The 17,358-nt window shown below is 56.6% G+C and overlaps 4 protein-coding genes across 4 annotated transcripts; all 4 read right to left on the minus strand.

The window, feature by feature from the left end:
- Window positions 1-1,084: 1,084 nt before the first annotated feature.
- On the minus strand, window positions 1,085-2,965 carry LBRM_13_1290 (cysteine-leucine rich protein; the record flags this gene model as incomplete). Its single annotated transcript, XM_001563219.1, has 1 exon — window positions 1,085-2,965. One exon carries the CDS (start codon window positions 2,963-2,965, stop codon window positions 1,085-1,087), a length of 1,881 nt encoding a protein of 626 aa, XP_001563269.1.
- A 1,893-nt stretch (window positions 2,966-4,858) lies between these two features.
- LBRM_13_1300 (conserved hypothetical protein) lies at window positions 4,859-6,112 on the minus strand (the record flags this gene model as incomplete). Its single annotated transcript, XM_001563220.2, has 1 exon — window positions 4,859-6,112. The coding sequence occupies one exon, from the start codon at window positions 6,110-6,112 to the stop codon at window positions 4,859-4,861; it is 1,254 nt and encodes a 417-aa protein (XP_001563270.2).
- Window positions 6,113-7,820: 1,708 nt separating this feature from the next.
- Window positions 7,821-9,905, minus strand: LBRM_13_1310 (conserved hypothetical protein; the record flags this gene model as incomplete). Its single annotated transcript, XM_001563221.1, has 1 exon — window positions 7,821-9,905. One exon carries the CDS (start codon window positions 9,903-9,905, stop codon window positions 7,821-7,823), a length of 2,085 nt encoding a protein of 694 aa, XP_001563271.1.
- A 1,321-nt stretch (window positions 9,906-11,226) lies between these two features.
- On the minus strand, window positions 11,227-16,371 carry LBRM_13_1320 (conserved hypothetical protein; the record flags this gene model as incomplete). Its single annotated transcript, XM_001563222.2, has 1 exon — window positions 11,227-16,371. The coding sequence occupies one exon, from the start codon at window positions 16,369-16,371 to the stop codon at window positions 11,227-11,229; it is 5,145 nt and encodes a 1,714-aa protein (XP_001563272.2).
- Window positions 16,372-17,358: the final 987 nt, after the last annotated feature.

A 17,358-nucleotide genomic window follows, 5' to 3' on the forward strand; every position in this document is an offset into this window, starting at 1 on the left:
AAGAAACACAAATTCACACCAACTTGCCAAGTAGCAGACAGAATAGCCCAATGGGTGCAAAAGGAAAAAGAAACGAAGGAGAGAGAAGGGGTGCATGCAAACGATTATTTTTTCCTGAGAAAAGGGGGTGGGGCGAGTTGAAGAGAGAGAGAGTTCTCTCCTTTGTATTTGGGTTTTGTGTCGCTACGCGTCCGCCCCCCCCCTCCCCTCCCCTCCCACACATACACACACACACACACACACGCATGCCTCCACATCCTCTCTCTCCTCTAAGGGTGTCTGTGTGCGTGCTTGTGCAGCCCTTGGTACGTAGCGCATGGACAGGTGGAGGACAGACTTTGGCGCGTCAAGTTATGCACAGCCGCACACACACACACATGCAGGGAGGAAACAGAACCAAAAAATAGAGTGACTCAGACAACCAAAGCAAACGCCCCATTTTACACAAGAGCAGAGAGCAGAGATGCCAGAAAAACAACAACAGGGCCAATAAGATGCTGAACAGAGAGACAGGGGGAGGAGGGAGACCCAGTGCGTGTGCATGTGTATGTGTGTGTAGGGGAGAAGGAAGAGGGGGGAGGGGTGAATGGAGGCGCTTGAAAAAAGGAAAGAAGGAGCGAAAGAGCGACGACAAATACACACAGAAAAACAAAAAAAAAAAAAACAAAAAAAGAATAGTGCCTGCATCCCTGCCCCATGTACTCCTCAGTGTGCACAACAGCAAGAGCAAGCAAGACCCATGCTGTGCCTTGTCTACCATGCACACCCAGACACACAGACCAACACACACACACACACACATGCACATACACTTACAAACAACAAGCCTCCCTCCTTTCAAATGAGTAGTTGTGGTAACGAAGAAGTACACTACATCGTTTATGTAATCCAAGTCCATTCACTCAACAAAGTGCAGGGTGGGGGTACATGCACAGACACGCCAGAGAAAGAGAAGAGAGAGGCCAAGGGGGATCAGAAGGGGGAGGGGGGGTGGCCTTTTGTTTTTCGTTGTCGTGGCCTGCGCTCTCGCTCTCTCTCTCTGCTGTGTTTCCTTTTTTTTTATTTTCCCATTAAACACGTATTCTTACGAGAAGGCGTGTGCCTCGGTGGCGGTGTTCGGGCTTGCTGTGGGGATAGAGGGCGGGAAACGGCTCGTCGGCGTCGTGGTCATATGGTGGGCAGCACTGCCTTGTCCATGGTGATTGTTGGGCGCTGCAAAGATGATCTCCAATCCGGCCCTCTTGCGCAGGGCGTCGAGGCCGTTTGCCTTGGTGTTCTCCTGCTGCATGTGCATGCTCAGTACCACCTTTGTGAGACTGGGCGCCTTCGCGAGGCACTCGACATTTGTGATGGCCGCACAGCCGTCGAGATGGAGGGTGGCGAGCGCCGAGCAGACTGTGAGGCGGGCAAGCTCCCCATCGGCAATGCCGGTGTTCGTGAGGCGCATCGTCTTGAGCCGCTTCAGCGAGGTGATGTGCGTGCCAAAGCTCACGAGCGACTCGCAGCCTTCTACGTCGAGCATTTCCAGCGACTCGAAGATCTTGGCCGCGTTGGGAATGCTCAGCAACCAGTCCAAATCCCTAAGCTGGGTGTTGTCCTTGCAGTTGAGGTTCTTCAAGGCGGTCACGTGCGGCAGGTGTGAGAGGTCGAGCTGACGGAAACGAATGCCGTCCACGTTCAGTGTGAGCAAATTCTGACCGATGCCGGCGAGGACGCTACCGATGGTGGCTGGATCGATGTTTTCGGAGTAGCGGCAGTAGAGCAACTTGAGTTCCGACAGGTTCGTCAGGCTCGACACATCTGACAGTTGTTGGCAGCTGTTGATAGCGAGGCGGCTGAGCTGGCCGCACCCCTTCGAGATCGCCTCCAGTGAGGCGGTCCCAATCAGCGTGCCAGAGAGGTTCAGGTCGAACATGAGGGAGAGCTGCGCAAGCGGCTGTGCGTCCGTCACGCGGTCACACCCGCAGAGGTTCAGCCGGCTGAGGCGTGTGTTGTGTGTTGCGATCATGCGCACTGCACTATCATCCACGCAGGGTGAGCATCCCTGCAAGTTCAGGAGCCACAGGTTCTGCAGGCGTGAGATGGCGTTCAGGCTTGTGATACCCTTGCAACCTTTCAGGCAGAGAACACGCATCTTAGTCTGCTGGCAGGTCTGCTCAAGCGTCTCGGTGGTGCTCTGCAGCGGGTCCAGCGTCACGGCACAACTGCGCTGAAGGCTGCTCATGTTGGCGCTCATGCCCTCGCCGCCAGCTCCGTTCATAGACGTGTCCGAAAACCCAAACGCCTTCTGAAGAAGCGCGTTGCTAATCTTCGTTGGGGAGGAGGCTGGCGGGGCCGGCATAATCGAGGGCGCGAAGGTGACTTCGTGATTCCCAGTCATGAAAGGTATACTGGGGCCGGCAGGGTTGGGGTTGCTGACACCAGCCATCACACCTGGGAAGGCGGAAATGCCGCTGGTCGGGGACACCATGAGGTTGCTATGCATCAAGGTCATTGTCGCCGCCGCCGCCGCTGCCTCAGGGCTCGTATTGGTACCAGCAGCAGCGCCACCGTAGGTCAGCACACCCATGCGCTGGAGCTCATCTTCCAGCTGCTTCGACGCCTTGCTGTCATCCACAGCGGAGCTGTTAGCGGGGGCGGCGGCGGGCATGTCAGGCGACTGGTAATAGTACATGCTCGTTGGCATCTGTGCCGGCATGGTGGGCGTCGGGGTGAGGTTGGAGGTGGCGGGCGACATTCCGTACGTGACGCCTGGGTAGGCCTGAAATGGTGTAGGTAACGTAGATGCCATGACCTGCGCAGATAGCATTGCCACCTGCCGTTCCAAGGTGTCGACGCGCATCTGAAGCATCTGCATGCTATTGTTGTGCATGGCCTCAAAGACACCTCGGGTCATCTGTAGCAGCTGCTGTTGGTGCTGCTGCTCCTCCCAGAAGCCCTCTCGAGCGTGCGCAGGGTCTGCCATTATTTTTTTTTTTTGGTTGCGTTTTAGAGTTTTTTTTTATGTTTATTTTTTTTGTCAAACGAGTAGAGAAAATCGAGTAAAAACTAACACACAAAAAAAAAGAACCGAAAAGTTCAATGACGTGTAGAGAGAGAGAGGGAGAGAGGCCACGTAGAGCACCGTTTGCTTTGTGCGCTGATGATCGAGAAAGAGAAGGAGAGGATAGCCACTTGGAGGGGGAGGAGAAAGCGAGGGAGTGAGAGGGCTGTACCACTTGCTTGTACCTCGTTTCACCGGAGAAGGGGGAGGAGGAATCGCACACACACACACACACACACTCACACAACTCACTCAAGTGAAAGAAGCAGGAAAACCGCAGACACGGGGACAGTCACCCACCAACCAAACGCTACTACGTCCAAGAAACGTCGAAAGGGCAACGCCCACGAAACAAAAAAAAAATACCCCCTCCCCTAAATAATAAAAGAATGTCCTCAAAGAAGAGGAGACGAATAAGAGAAAAGAAAGACCAAAAAGTTGGTGTAGCGCGCGCAACGTATTTACGGATTCGATGCGTGTGTGTGTGTGTGTGTGTGTGTGCGTGTGCGTGTGTTCTGCTGTTGATGATGAGAGTGAGAGCTGAGAAGCGAAACCAACAAAAGTATAACAGAGAGAGGGGGGCACGAAGGAAGTAGGAAGGAAGAAAAGCGGAGGGGGGGGGGCGGTGCCGGTGGTGGTGCCGGTGGAGTTTACGTCTGTGTGGCTGCCCGTGACAATCGTGTGTGCTGTTGAAGTCGTCCCTTTTTCTCCCTTGTATGTTTTGCTTCGTGCCTTGTGTTGAAGCACAGCAGCGAAAAGAGACAGCGAAGGAGAGCGCGAGGGGTGAGGAAAGTGACCAACGCGCGAAAAACACGCTTTGTAAAACAGCGCAGTTGGGCAAGGATGGCGTAGGCACTCAATCGAGGAGAAAAGTGATGACGAGTGACGCGGAAGGTGATGTGGAAAACAAAGACTGGGGAGCAGCACAGCACGAGGAGGAACGAAGACAGAAGGTGAGAGTGTGTGAAAGGGAGAAGACTGTGGGCAGAGGCTCAGTACAGGGGCAAACCGCATAGCAGGTGCGGGTGAGTGGGAGAAACACGCGAGTTTGTACGTGCATCTGTGTTGCGTGTAGCTCATTTTCCTTTCTCGTGTTCGGCTTTAATTTCCACCTCTTGTACTCTTCGATTTCTCCGTGAAGCCGCTAGTGGCGCGATGCAGGGCGGTGGAAGGCACGCAGGGGAAAGGGGAGGGGAGGGGAGGGGGCAGTTTCTGCGGTGCTGCTTACTCTTTTCGTGCTTGCGTAAAAGAGAACTTGTTTGTGTGTGCGTGTCTCTCTCTACGTTGAGCGTAATGTGTAGTTCTTTGATTTCCTCGTGTTGAGGTTCTCGCGTGGCGGAGACGACGGCGCCAAGGCGGTGGGGAAGCGCAAGGAGAAGCGAGCACGACGCGAAGGAAAGAAGCACGTGGCTCATACAGGGCAGATGGAATACAGAAAGAGCGGCAAGAGGAAGAAAAAAACACATGATGAGTGTGTCGACGGACCCATGTACGGACTAATAGGCTCGGTCTCTCCGTATCTCTCGCGCGTGCGCGTGCACACACACACACACACACACGCACAGTGACAGCCGCTGCGTTGATGTGTGCGTGAGTTTGAGACACAGGCTCGAGGCAACCTCGAATACGAAAGTGGAGAGAGGCAGAGCACACCTCTCCCGAAAACCACAGCGACACTCACGCGAAAAAGCCTCACTTGCGTGGTAGCAGTAGTGCGAGAGGGATCACACTCCGTACTATGCACGTGCAAGCCCCATACATTGAGCCAAAGGAAAAAAAGAAACGGCAGCAGCCACCCCTGGATTCATTCATCGTCTATCGGAGGTCATCAGATTCTGTATCGGATGCGCCTACCGAAGCTCGTGACGAAGATGGCAGCGCAGCTGAGCTTGCCACACCGCCGGCAGCTGTCACTGGCGCTTCCACCCCTTTGGGGTGCACCCTACCCCCGAGCGTTAGCTTCTTGGCAATTCGAGAGACGTCTGCGGCGAGGAAGTTAAAGCACGAGTTCGTCTTCAGTGCTTCTTGCAAGACATCCTCGTCACGTTCGGCGTAGGCAGCCAACAGTGCGGCAGCTGCGCGCTCTTCTGAAGAATTGCAGAAGCCAAACACGGCCCTGAGACGGTCCATCTCGATCCTGGCCCAGGTGTACCCATCATCGATAGACGTGCTGAGGCAGAGCACGATGATCTCCAGCCCGGTCTTTGCAGCGTTGGTGGGCTGATTGAGAATGCGGAAGAGATTCTGGCCGTCGTCGTACGTGCCGTCAGCTGGGCTGGTGGAGACGATGCCAATCATCGCCTTTTGAGTTTGCACTGCGCCCTCGACATCGCCAGAGCGGAGACAGAAAAGCATGTAGGATCGGTAGATGTCCGGCAGATCATAGGGTTTTGACCCCATCGTCTCCCAGTTGCGCTTGATCAGCTCGATTAACACTGGAATGATGCGTTTGTACTCTTTTCGCAGGTACGCCGTATCGGCGGCGGTTGTGCCGTCGGTGCTGGAGCGGCGAAACTGCGGTGTCCCAAGCGAACACGAGAGAAGGTCTGCTGCCTTCTTGAGAGCCGCCGCCTGCTTCGTCCCATTCGCGGCCACACCGTACAGGTTAGACGCCTCCTCGTAGGCGTGAATGGCGTCCTGAAAGAGATGCTCGCTAAGCATCCCTGTCGTGCCGGTAGTGTTGCCACTTGATAGGATGCTCTGAGAAGCAAGGATGTGCTGAGAAACAAAGTCGCCAAACTTCTCCATCGAGTTCGCAGCGTTGAAGTGGTCGCAGGCTTTACTGTGAGTCGCTGCGGCTTGCGTCCATGCCTCACGGGCCTTAGGGTAGTTTCTCAAGTTTGCGTAGATTCGCGCCGCCTTGTCGAAGTCTTCGGCGGCGCCTCCGTAGTTTACCTTGAACTGAAACAGCTTCTTCTCCAGATGTTTCTTGGCGCTCTTCATGTAGCCCTCCGCCTCGGCCTCCTTGGAAGGCTGAGATTGCATGATGGCTCTATCGGTGTGTTGAGGAAATGATCCTTTCAGCTTGTTGTAGCCACAGAGAGGAAGAGAGGACGCGTGTAAGTGCATGCGTATGCCCAGGGAGAAGGGTCGAGGCAGGATTTAGGGAGACAAGGCGGTGGAAACGATGAGGGGCAGCCAAATGAAACGTCTCCTTTGAGTTGCATGCATTGAGCAGCGCACACACACACACACACACACTCGCGCACAGGCTTACAGACGCTCGCATGTTTCCAATTCATGTGAGGGTGCGTGTGGTCGGCAGGAGAACGGCAAAAAAAAAAACAAGAGTGGTGGGCGAGGCATGATAGAAGCCGGTTCGCCTTGATATAGGTGAGTTTCTGAGAAAGAGAGAGTCCCACCCACCCACTCAATCGACCCCCCACCTCCTCCCTGCACACAGAGAGCCTTTGGAAAGCCGTGCCACGTGCCCCTTTGTCAGCACTAAGCTGGCTAGAGAGGAATGAGCGTGCGAGAAAGGAGCAGTCCTGCGCCTAGGGTTCGGCCTGCTACCACCTTGGCGCGACACCTCCACGGAATGACACTGGACCCATGGTTGTGTGACACATGTCAAAGTGAAGAAGGTCTTTCAAGGTGTTCCACCTCGTCCAGCGGGAGAAGCATAGGAGGCGAGAGGCAGAGCAGACAAAGCTGCCGTGTCGTGATGTGCCGCCACTCCAGTAGTGGAAAGCACGCGTTTAACACTGAAGTCAGAGAACGACCGAGAGGGATTCGCGCAGTCAGTAGGAGAGCAATACACGAAGCGAGTAATACAGGAGGCGCAATCGAAGCCACAATCCAAGCGTAAGCAAAGGCGAACAAACGAGAAGGGACACAACGCCACACTAGTCTGTGCGATAGTGAGTCTTAAGGAGGGAAGAGGGTCTAACTCTCTGCAACAGGAGTACGCCCGCACCGTGGAGCTGCTTGCTCCACCATCAGTGTGAACGGAACGCATCTCTAGCGACTAAAGAAAAGGGAGGCGAGAGGATAGAAAGGCGGAGAGTGGAAAAGTTGGTCAGTACACAACTAGCCTCATTTGGCCTGCCAGGATGGAGCAGGAGCATCGCCAGTTGTCTGCCCTGCTAACACACTTGCTGTGGCCCATCGCTCCCCACCACTTAACGGCATCTCCTTCCATTTCACAGTGTCATATGCGGCAATGCAGCGGCAGCAAAAAAAAAAAAAAACAAAACAAAACAGCACAACGTCACCGAACATCACACACACACACCCACACACACCCACACACACACACACAAATACACATTCTCAATAACAATCCCACCACAGTGAGCGTGACTCCACCCTTTGTGCATGCTGGTGGTGCACACATCAAGCCTAGCCACGTGTCACCACGTGGGGAAAAATGCAAGATGCAAATGAAAGGATCTGAGTGAGGGACGAAGAGAGAGAGAGAGAGAGAGGAATGACAAACGAGGTGGGGGAGGGGTGCCCGGTGAAGCGAGGAAGCGGCCAAGATTGCCTTGAAGAAGGTTCAGGGAAAAGAGAGAAAATAGTGATATGCAAGGGCTACATGTGTGTGTTGAGTGATGTTGCAGCACAGAGACATGTGGCACGAGTCTGGCGGACCGTGTCGGGTTCGAGCAAATCTCCGAAAATCAGCGCACACGTTCCTGGATAAGTCTGTGAAGCACGTCCCCCAAAGAAGCGCTCATTTTTACACAATAACTTCGTGTGCCAAAGAAGGTTGCAAAGGTAGGCACTCCCCCCAAAATAAGTGGCTTTCTTCTTACTTTGGAGAAGCCGCCGTCTATCATGCAGGCGAAGGGGACATTATGCTCGGCGGCGCAGGCCGTGAGGGCGGCGGTGTGGCACGAGCCTCATTGCTACCGTGGCCGAGAATCAGAGGAGGCTTGCAATGCGGCGCCTCAGCGTCGCCGGAGGCGGAGTTCTCGGCAGCCTGAAGTGCGGAGGTTGCATGCTGCTCTGGACTGGCTATGGGTTGGTCGGCGGTCCCTATCGATGCTCCCAGCGCGACCGACGGCACCGGGGTTCCCACAAGAGACTGCGGCTTGTCCACCACATCTGTGTTTCCTGTTGTATGCACGGGGTCCTTGTCCATGGTCGGTGTGCCTTCGACATTGTTGCTCTTCACCTCCACCGCCTCGAGTTCGCGCCCTATCTCGCTGGCGGCGGTGAATATGATTGGCTTCTCTGCGTCATCGCCGTGGCCGCTCGCTACGCCCTGCTCTTCCACTCTTGTCTCCCCTGAGAACAAGTCAGAGAATGCGGCAGCGGCGCTGATCTTGCCGGTGACTTCAGACGAAGCTGCGCACTTCGTTCGCCCCGGCACATCTGTGCCCAGGCGTCGCGGATGGTACAGGGACGGAGACACGTCCGCCTCATGCGAGTTTTTCCCCTGCAGCGGTGTGCCTTCCGGCAGACGTTCCTTACTCCAGCTGATGGGTTCCATCTGCGAGAGCTCCATGATGGAGCAAGCCTGCTGCGTTAGTTGAGTTTCATCGGCATAGGAGCTCTCTGCTGCATTCGGCTTCTGTTCGGATGTGGTCAGGTTAGTGTGGCTATCTCTCTTGTTCGATAGAATGCCATGCAGCTCCCCGCTCTTCGCTAACGCCGACCACTGATGCTGCGGCAGATTGTTGTACACTGGGTCAGACGTGGGACCGTCCACCTGTTCTGTGGCAACAGTAGTGGCCATGGATGCCTTCGGCGTTGCTTTGACGTCGTCATCGCTATCATTGAGATTCACACCATTAACGCTCTCCGACGGTGGCAGTGGCGAGGGGCGGCTTGGCTTCCCCTTGGTGTGTGCTTCGGTTGCTACAGCCAACGGTGAATTAACCTTGTCCCTGTTGATCTCCAGCGGTGCGTCCTCAGCGGCTTCAATGGAAAGCGTGGTGGGGTGGTGCTTCTGGTTCTCCTGCCAAGTGCGTATAATGTCAGCTAGCGGGTTCGACTCTTGCTGCCCCTCAGCTCCCTCCTCATCTTCGTCGGCCACTGTCACTGAGTCCTTCCGCGTCGCGCTGTTCGTTGCTTCTTGGTGGGCTTGGTACACCTCGCCGACGCTGTGCTTCTCGCCGTCCTGGTCCGCCTCCAACGGAGTAACAGGTGAAACGGAGGCGGGAGGTGGTGGCGGTGGTGGTGCACGCTGCAGCACTCGAGCATCATCGGCCGGTAGCGCCTTGCTGCTCTCCTCCTTTGGCGTTGGTGGTACCTCGTCCACCTGAGCCGTGCTTGGCCCGCGGGTGCGACCCTCCTCTTCGCGCGGTATCGCCGTCGGATCTGTGGCACGTTCAGGGGTCACATCTGCAGAAGATGGTGTCGGCACAGCGGCAGCTACCAGCAGCTGCTTCGCCGTCTCACTCTCTGATCGATGCGCAGTAGGCATTATCTGGTGGATCTCCTCTGTGGCGCAAGGGGTGCTTTTCTTCGTGGACATCGGCTCCGGGTTACTGAAGACGACCGCGTCCACGTTATCACTTGGCTCATTCTCTCCTACCACGCGTAGCGTCGGAGAGAGTCGCAACGGAGACGAGGTCAGCATATTACGGTGTGTCTGCGCAGCAGGCGGACCTGCTGCGGGGGTGCTGCTGGAGAACGAGGTTGTGTGGTGCTGCTTGATGGCGTCAGGTCTCGCAGCCGGAGTTGCAGTCCTTGATGCCTCCTTCGTGTCATTCATACGCAGAACAGAGATGGTGGAGAGGCTGCGCTTAACCGGTCCGGGAGGGCTTTCTGGGGTCAGATCAACAGTTGGCTTGCTGAGGGAAGGATAGGCAGAGCTTGGCAACTGCGCTGTAATATTGGTCTTGCGTGGGGGCAGTGGCACGGTCGCCTCTGCGTCGTCGGCGGAGTCACTCACGCAGCAGCACGACCCCATCGTCCCTGCTCACTACTAGGATGATGGAGAGGGTGAGTCTGGTGGTGGGTGTGCCGCGACTCAGAGAGCCGCCAGTGTGATGGACACTCGCACACACACACACACGCATATATATATATATATTGGTGTTGAGATAAGTAGACGCGCAGAGAAGGTGCTACCAACAACACGAAAAACAAGTCTCCAGCTGAGTCGCGAGGTCGACAGGTGAACGAGATGGCTTGGAGAAAAAGGCCACTCGGAGAGAGTCCTCTCTTCCTCCTTCTTTTCCCCTCCCTTTTTTTTCGGTTCGTGCGACAATGGCGCGTGGCTCGACAGCGGGCGATGTGGTTCAGGCGAGGGGTGCCGTGGCGCTGAGCACCACTGACGAGGAAAAACAACGAAAGTATTTGCTGTTGTTGAGGGAAGAGGGAGAGATGAGAGATGTAGGGAAGACGAAACAGGGAGCGAGCGATGCAGATGTGAATACCACATGGTATGGATCACGGTGATGCCTTGTCACACCAGTCAACATAGTGGCCACTCTAGAAAAAAATAGCAAAACGGCCTTGCTGACAGTGATGATACCCACCCAGCTGCGTCAGGGGGAAAGAGCTGGTATGGAAAGGAAGTTGAGAGCAATTCGTCTAGAGAAGGCTCGCAGCGCGCAAGAAGAAATATCATGAGGAAATGTGCCATCATGCGTGCACCATCAGCATACTAGCTGTTGACCCTTCTGCACCCCTCTCGTGCAGCCGACGGGCACGCCTGAACGACTGGTACGCCATGCTCAGCGGCCCTTCGCCTTCTTTTCTTTCCTTCGCGCCAACAATATGCGTAGGACTACCATTAAACACATGTGCGCGCTCGTGCCGTATTCCATCAGGTGCGAAGCTGAGCATCGCATCTCTCTACCGCTCACTGACTATAGGCATCACCATCTCTACCTCAAAGACGAAGGGGCAGAGATGCCAACGGGAGCAGTCTAGTAAATCAATGTGTGTCTAGGCTGTGCTGTGTAGAGGGCGCAGCTGCCAATTCTGTCTGTAACCCCCCCCCCCAAAGCAGCAAAACAAGCCAAAAAAAGAGAAGCACAAAGATGCGGGCAAATACACGCAAGTGAGGAGCAGGGGAGAAATCGTGTGTATACACCCACCCAGAGGAGTTGCCAGAACGAGGGGGGTGAGGAGGATGAGCGGCTAATGAGAAACCGCCGTTTCTCACCACTCGCGGTCTCCTCATTACTGTCTCTCTGTTGCTCTCTTGACTGACCATGTGTGTGTGTGTGTGTGGGGGGGGGGGAGCGCAAACTGCAGCCCACTGTTCCCCTCCTCCGCCCCACTCAAAGCTCTTCTGTGTACCGGAGTGCCTCGTCTTCATTGTCTGCATCCCAATAGCAGCCATTATCGTCATCCCCATCTGAGAAGGTTGAGCAAAGGGAGTGCAGGCTGCGTGACAGGCTGCTACGCGCAGAAGAACAGGAGTCATTGTCCTTTGACATGACGATGACGCGTGGCGGGGCGACGGGCGGGCGATGCTGTGGCAAGGCAAGACAACGTCGCAGTGACGTAGAGTCCATTGCTGCATGTGGCGATGTTGATTCGGTGGAGGTCGCCGTCAAGTCTGTGCTGCCGTCTCGAGGATTCTGCGCATTGCCGTTCGAGGCTGCCTCTCGAGGTGGAGAGGGTGAGATAAGCCGTTTGGAGGTAGGGTGTTGCGACTGCAGTAGTAGTGACTCCTTCAGCTGGGCTGGTAACAGGAAACCAGCGGCCCTCTCCGCGCTACTACACGGCGATGCCGCAGCTTCTCTGGAATGGAAGCTGTCGGCCCCATCCGGTGACACCACGTCGTTTTCCATCCCCGGCAGTTGCACCGCCACAAGACATGTCCTCGCAGACAACACTGTTGATGCTTCTCGTCGCTCTTCGTCCAAGAATGCCTTCGTGGTGCTGCGCTTGGATCGGTCATCGTTGTTTTCCTCAGTGTCGCATGGTATTCTCGATGCCGGCAAGGTAGGCCCATTGACGTGGAGGTTGGCGTTGTAAAGGTCTCTCTGGTCGCCGTTGCCGCCGTCATCGCAGCGGATGAGGTGCGCGTCAAGGCGTAGGTGGTGCAGAGGGCTGCAGTTGTGCTGCTGCACTTGGGTTACAATCGGTGATGGGGGCTCCTCGCTGTCTGGCTCTGGTGCGGTTAAAGGAGAAAGGCTCGCACTGGCTACTACGGTGTCGAGTGATGCGGCTATGCAATGCGGCTGGTGTGCATTGTCAATCGATGCACCACGAACTCCCGCCTCGATGCCGGATGTAGTGACTGGCGTGACGAAGGGGTTGCCTACCCGCGGTGCAACGGCTGCAGATGCTGCGGTAGGCGTCGAGAGCACGACCGAGCTTGCGCTCCGCGATGAATGGCGCGTGGGATCCCACAAGGGTGTTGCGGCTACGTCTGCTAACACCGAAGGCGTGCTCTGCTTTCCTAACCTAAGCACCTCAGAGTTGGCACTGCTGCGGCTGCTCTTGCCTTGGCTGTGTATTTCGTCCTTCTTCGGAGATACGAACTTGCTGACTTCCTTCACTACAAAGCGCTGAGAGTTGATCTTGCTGCTGACTCGTGTTGTGCTGCTGGTGACGCCACTCTGTGGCTCAGCGCGCTGCCCAAGTGCAGTGGGGCCTTCGAGGGGGATCAAAACGGATGTTCCGACCTCAATTTGGCGGCTGTGCGGCTGCTGCTGCTGCTGCTGCTGTGGTGGTGGTAGCTGTTTTGTATCACCCTCCGAAAAGGGTGTGGTGGGCGGCACAACAAAGCGGCCCACTGACAGTGATTCCTTCAGTGGCGAGCTGGAGAGAGACGGGGCCAGCGGCGCGATGTCCGCGAAGTGAATGCGAGAACTAGATATGTTCCATGAACTGGCGGAGACAGATCGCGTGGGCCGGCTCAGATGCACCACTGGCGCAGAATAGGAGTTCGTGCCGTCGCTGCGCAGAGAGGAGCTGTACTGGTGCGCGTGCGGCTCTTCCGTTAAGATCTCGGTAGAATGGGTGTCCCGTTGGTGATGTGGAAGGGAATATTGAAGCTTCCGAGGACCTGAGTGCCGTCGCGAGCACCGGTGCACCCACAATGCGACGCTCTCTGCGACCGCGCTCTGAGACTGACTTGTCAGCGAGGATGTCATTGTAGCGGCTGGGCGCTGTGATTGGGGCGAAGATGAGCGCGCTGTGGAGCCCGAGATGCACGAGTTGGAGCTGTCAAGGACACGCTTTGTGATGGAGCCGGCGCCATCCTCATGCAGCACGATCATCGTCTCCAACGCAGTCGTTTCTTCGACATCGTGTAGGGTGGCGTCAACCTCCGGGTCGACGTACTCAGAGATGAAGAAGGGCCGGCTGAGGGCGAGGTCTGTGGTGCACGGCGAGTGCAGCGGAAGTTGACTGTGTGAGTGCGACCGGCTTGACAGAGACTGCATGCGTGACGGTGCTACTACCGCAGCAGTGCGGGAGTTCGACAAGCTTCTTGATAAGCGCCGCCGCAGCTGCTGGCGGGTCGCCTCCAGAGACTTGCAGTACTCTCGCAAACGACGCACCGTGTTCTGCGTGTAGGAGGTGGACGTGTGCAACTCAATTACTGCGGTCCTCTCCGTGGACAGCACCGAGGCAGAGCCATCCGCTGTCGAGGTCATCAAGGCGTCGCCGTCGCCTCTTCTCCCTCCAACGTTCCCCACCTCGTCCAAGGAGGGCAAACAGATCCTCGCTGTCTGGACCTGTTTGCTGTACGTCGGAGAGCGGCTATGTGATACGAACGACTCGTTTGCGTGGTTTGTCCCTGTCACATGTACATGACTGCTACAGCTGCTGAGGCCTCGACGCTGCTGCTGAATCGGGAATGACTCCGGCAGCTTGGCGTGTGTTGACATTGCGCCTACCGAACGCTCACTATCGATGTTGTGGCTGCTGTGCACCGTCGATGCAGTCGGGGTGGCCGCAGAGATGCCTCTACTGTCCCCACCCTCTGTTCCTTGTAACCTGTAGTGTAGCGCTCGTTGACAGGTGTCCAGCGTGCGGAGAAGTGCTGCCGCTGGGGGCGTAACGAGCTTTGTTTGCGCACTGACGTCTGCGTGTGACGAGAAGGACACATGCTGCAGCCCTTCGGTTGAGGCACCGGCCGCCTCTTCTGTATTGACTAGTTCGTAGTGCAGCGGCGATCGATGTTCTGTTGTGTCTGTCGCTGCGTCTCGCGTGGCTGGGCGGCCCTGAGCTCCCACTTCGGTGTGCGGCGCGGCCGACGTCGCCGCTGTTTGAGTCCACTGAGTCCTCCCTGTGATTGGTGTGTCTGCTGCCGCGGACGGGGGCGACACTGTGGCAGTGCACAAGTGAGGCGCAAGAGTTGCGCTGCCGTGTTCTTCTGCTTCAGCTCTTTTGCCACCGCCGCTGCTGCGTCGTGGAGTCACCTGCGACACGGAGGACGTCGAGGTGGAGGAGACGGAGCAACCAGCCGCTTGCGAAAGGCGTGTCTGACGCTTTACGAACACACGCGGCAGAGGCTCAGGTGGGTGCTGCGTCTGCGCGGAGGTCACTCTTGGGGAAGGGACAACGGCAGGGATACTAGCTACCGTTGTTGCCGGGGGAGAGGGCTTGCACCCACCCCGGTGAGCTAGAGGAGAGGCAACAGAATGAGACTCATGAGGTTCAATGGACCTGTGTGGATTCCAGCTGTGCGTCTGCCACCACAATCGCTGGTTCTCCTGCTCCAGGCGGCGCGCCTTCGAGAGGAGGTAGTCGATAGTGTGCCGCAACACCAGTGGGTCGCCTGCCTGCTGGACGGCTGCTGCGGAAGGGTCCACAGACACGACGCACGCATCCGGGTGCAAAATACCGCGAGATGGGGTCAAAACACCTTTCATCGGTTGCTGCAGCAGACATGGTGATGCAATAGTGCGTGAACGCCTTTGCTCGAGCGGCCGAAGGTTTGTAACATGAGAAGGCACTCCTTCCACACACTCGGGAAACGTCTTTGCTCCAACACGAGAGGTGTTAAGTGAGCTATACTCGACACCAGCGCCGCCGTTACCGCTTCTACGGCGACCACTCCTATTGCTTAGGGCGAAGGCAAAGAGGCCACGCATCCTGGACGGTGATGTTTGTTGCTGTCTGACGCTGCTTGTCGAGCTCATCAAAGACGATAACACGCCTTGGGGCTGCAGTGGCTGCTCAGACACCGTGCGCGGAGACTCCTTGCCCGCTTTAACGAAGGAATCGGGTGTAGCACTGACCCCAACAGCTTCCCGGTCAACCCCAGGTTTCGTCTCAGGAACGACCTCTACTGCACTATTAAAACAGTTGGGTTTTCTTCGCCAAGGCGAGGTGCGCGGTCTTCGACTCGCATGAAGACTTGAACTGGTGTTGTTGCTTTCTACGCTGACGCTGCTTACATCACACGTTCGCTCTGCGCTGCTATTGGAGGACGCAGCGGAGCGGTAGCGCGGTGTCAACTTAGCCGCTCGACGCTCCGCTGATTCGAGAATAGGAGTGGTTGCGCCTATCTGTGCCGAAACCTCTGCTGCATGCGATGAGATGTGGGCAGCGGCAGGTCGTTGCACTACTACATACCGCGTCGGGCGCGTTCCCACATGACGCTGTTGCGTATTTGCCGAAACTGCAGCTGCCGCTGACGGTGGCGCATCTGAGGCGGCGCTCTGTACCTCGGCGGAGGCAATCACGCACCGATGTGCCTTGTTTTTCTCGTTCGGTTGTCGCACTTTGCAGCGACCTGCCTGGGTGCGTCCAGGGCGTGCAGTGCCCGGTAGGATTTCCTCCGATGACCACCTCGATGAATTATTTGATGCCGCGGTTTTCGTCGTTCTCACGTGCCCGGCGGTGGAAACGGCACCACCCAAGAGGTCGGAGTGCCTGAAGCCACTCCACCACGGTACGACTATCGGGTGCGCCAACAGGGATGCGGCGTCCTTCGTGCAGGTGTCCTCTTTTGCTGCCAGCTCGAATGAGCGCGCGCTCGTGGGGGCGCGTGACGGTGACGGCGTTGCCGCGCTGGCGAGTCGCGCCAGCAGCGCCGGTATGCTGTCGCGCAAGGAGGGACCGTCGTAGAAGGCTTTGGGTGGCGAGGGGGTCGACACAGTTGCCGTGGTAATCTCTGCCGCTCCAGATGTCAAAGCGGAGGGGTGCGCAGAGTAGAAGGAGATTGGGGAACAACTCACATGGGGTGAAAGGGCAACGCCAGTGGCTTCACGAGGGTTTTCAGCTCCCCTTGAGATCTTCAAGGTCGAACGAGGTGTCGGGGCGGTTGCGGCCATTGCAGCGTCACACCGCCTTCCTGTGTCATCCTCGCTACCGCCGCTACTCCAGCTACTCTGTGCGCTGCCGCTCCACTGGTGCCTTTCGTGCTGGTACCCGTGGACTAGGTCCACCTCATGCCCTCCCTCGTGGTCATTACTGTAGGGCCTCGGGTACACCTCATGAAGGTGCCGATAGCGTCGCATGATTCACAGCTCCAACGACGAGAATGTGAGGAAGTGAAGAAGGAAACAAACAAAAAGGAGGTGTGTGTGTGTGCGTGTGTGCTCTAGCGACAAAACTAGCAAAAAGGCAATATGTGGGTCTAGTGGAAAGTCAGTGAGGATGCGACGCCGATGGCGGGGGAGGGGAGAAGGGGGGAGGGACTGAGGAGGGGCCGTAGAGTAGCGACAGGCTAAAAAGGTTCAACCATACGAGCGACGAAACGGAAGGGGGAAACGCAGGCCCACGCACAAAACGCCACAGGTTGCTCAGTACTCCATAGATGACCTGCCACTTTATGTAAGTGGGCTCTGTTTCTGTGAGGGAGGGAGGCAGGAGAGCGTACACATGGACATGCACATGCCCACGACGGATTGGTGAGGTGAGCAAAAAGGGTGGGTGAAGGGGGAGTGGAAGAGGGGGGGGGGGCACGCGGTGGAAAGCAAAGTGCAGAATGGTGGGGAGAGAGAGAAGGAGAGGAGGCACATCTGCGTATTTGTGTGTCTGTGTGTGCTCATCATACGCGGTTGGACGAATACAGAGTGCGCTTGTCTACGCTCGAGAACGTCTCTCGTGCGTCTGCAGAAGTGAAGGCCCGTGGCTGAAAGGGTAACAGCATAGCACCTGTCTCTCTTCTTTCATTGACTTGCCAGGGAATATCGTTCACGCTAAGAAGGACAGAACGTACTATGGAAGTATTTACTGAGGCACTGCGAACTGTGAGCTCGGCGTCACTTTGTTTCTTTCCTTCTCAGATTTCCTTGCGCGCGATGCCTACGCATTCGCGGCAGTACATGCATTTTCCTCTCTTCAGGCGCTCGTGAAGGCACGATACACACACGTGGACGGCACCTCCAAACCCATACGCGAATCTTTCCTTTCCTACGCTCGTTTTCCATGCGAGAGTACAGACCTGAACTGTTCAGAGGGCAGCACACAGGCAGGCGGGGCTAACCTAGCCCAATGCAGCA

This window comes from Leishmania braziliensis, chromosome 13 (genome assembly GCF_000002845.2).
Source record: "Leishmania braziliensis MHOM/BR/75/M2904 complete genome, chromosome 13".
Lineage (NCBI taxonomy): Eukaryota > Euglenozoa > Kinetoplastea > Trypanosomatida > Trypanosomatidae > Leishmania > Leishmania braziliensis.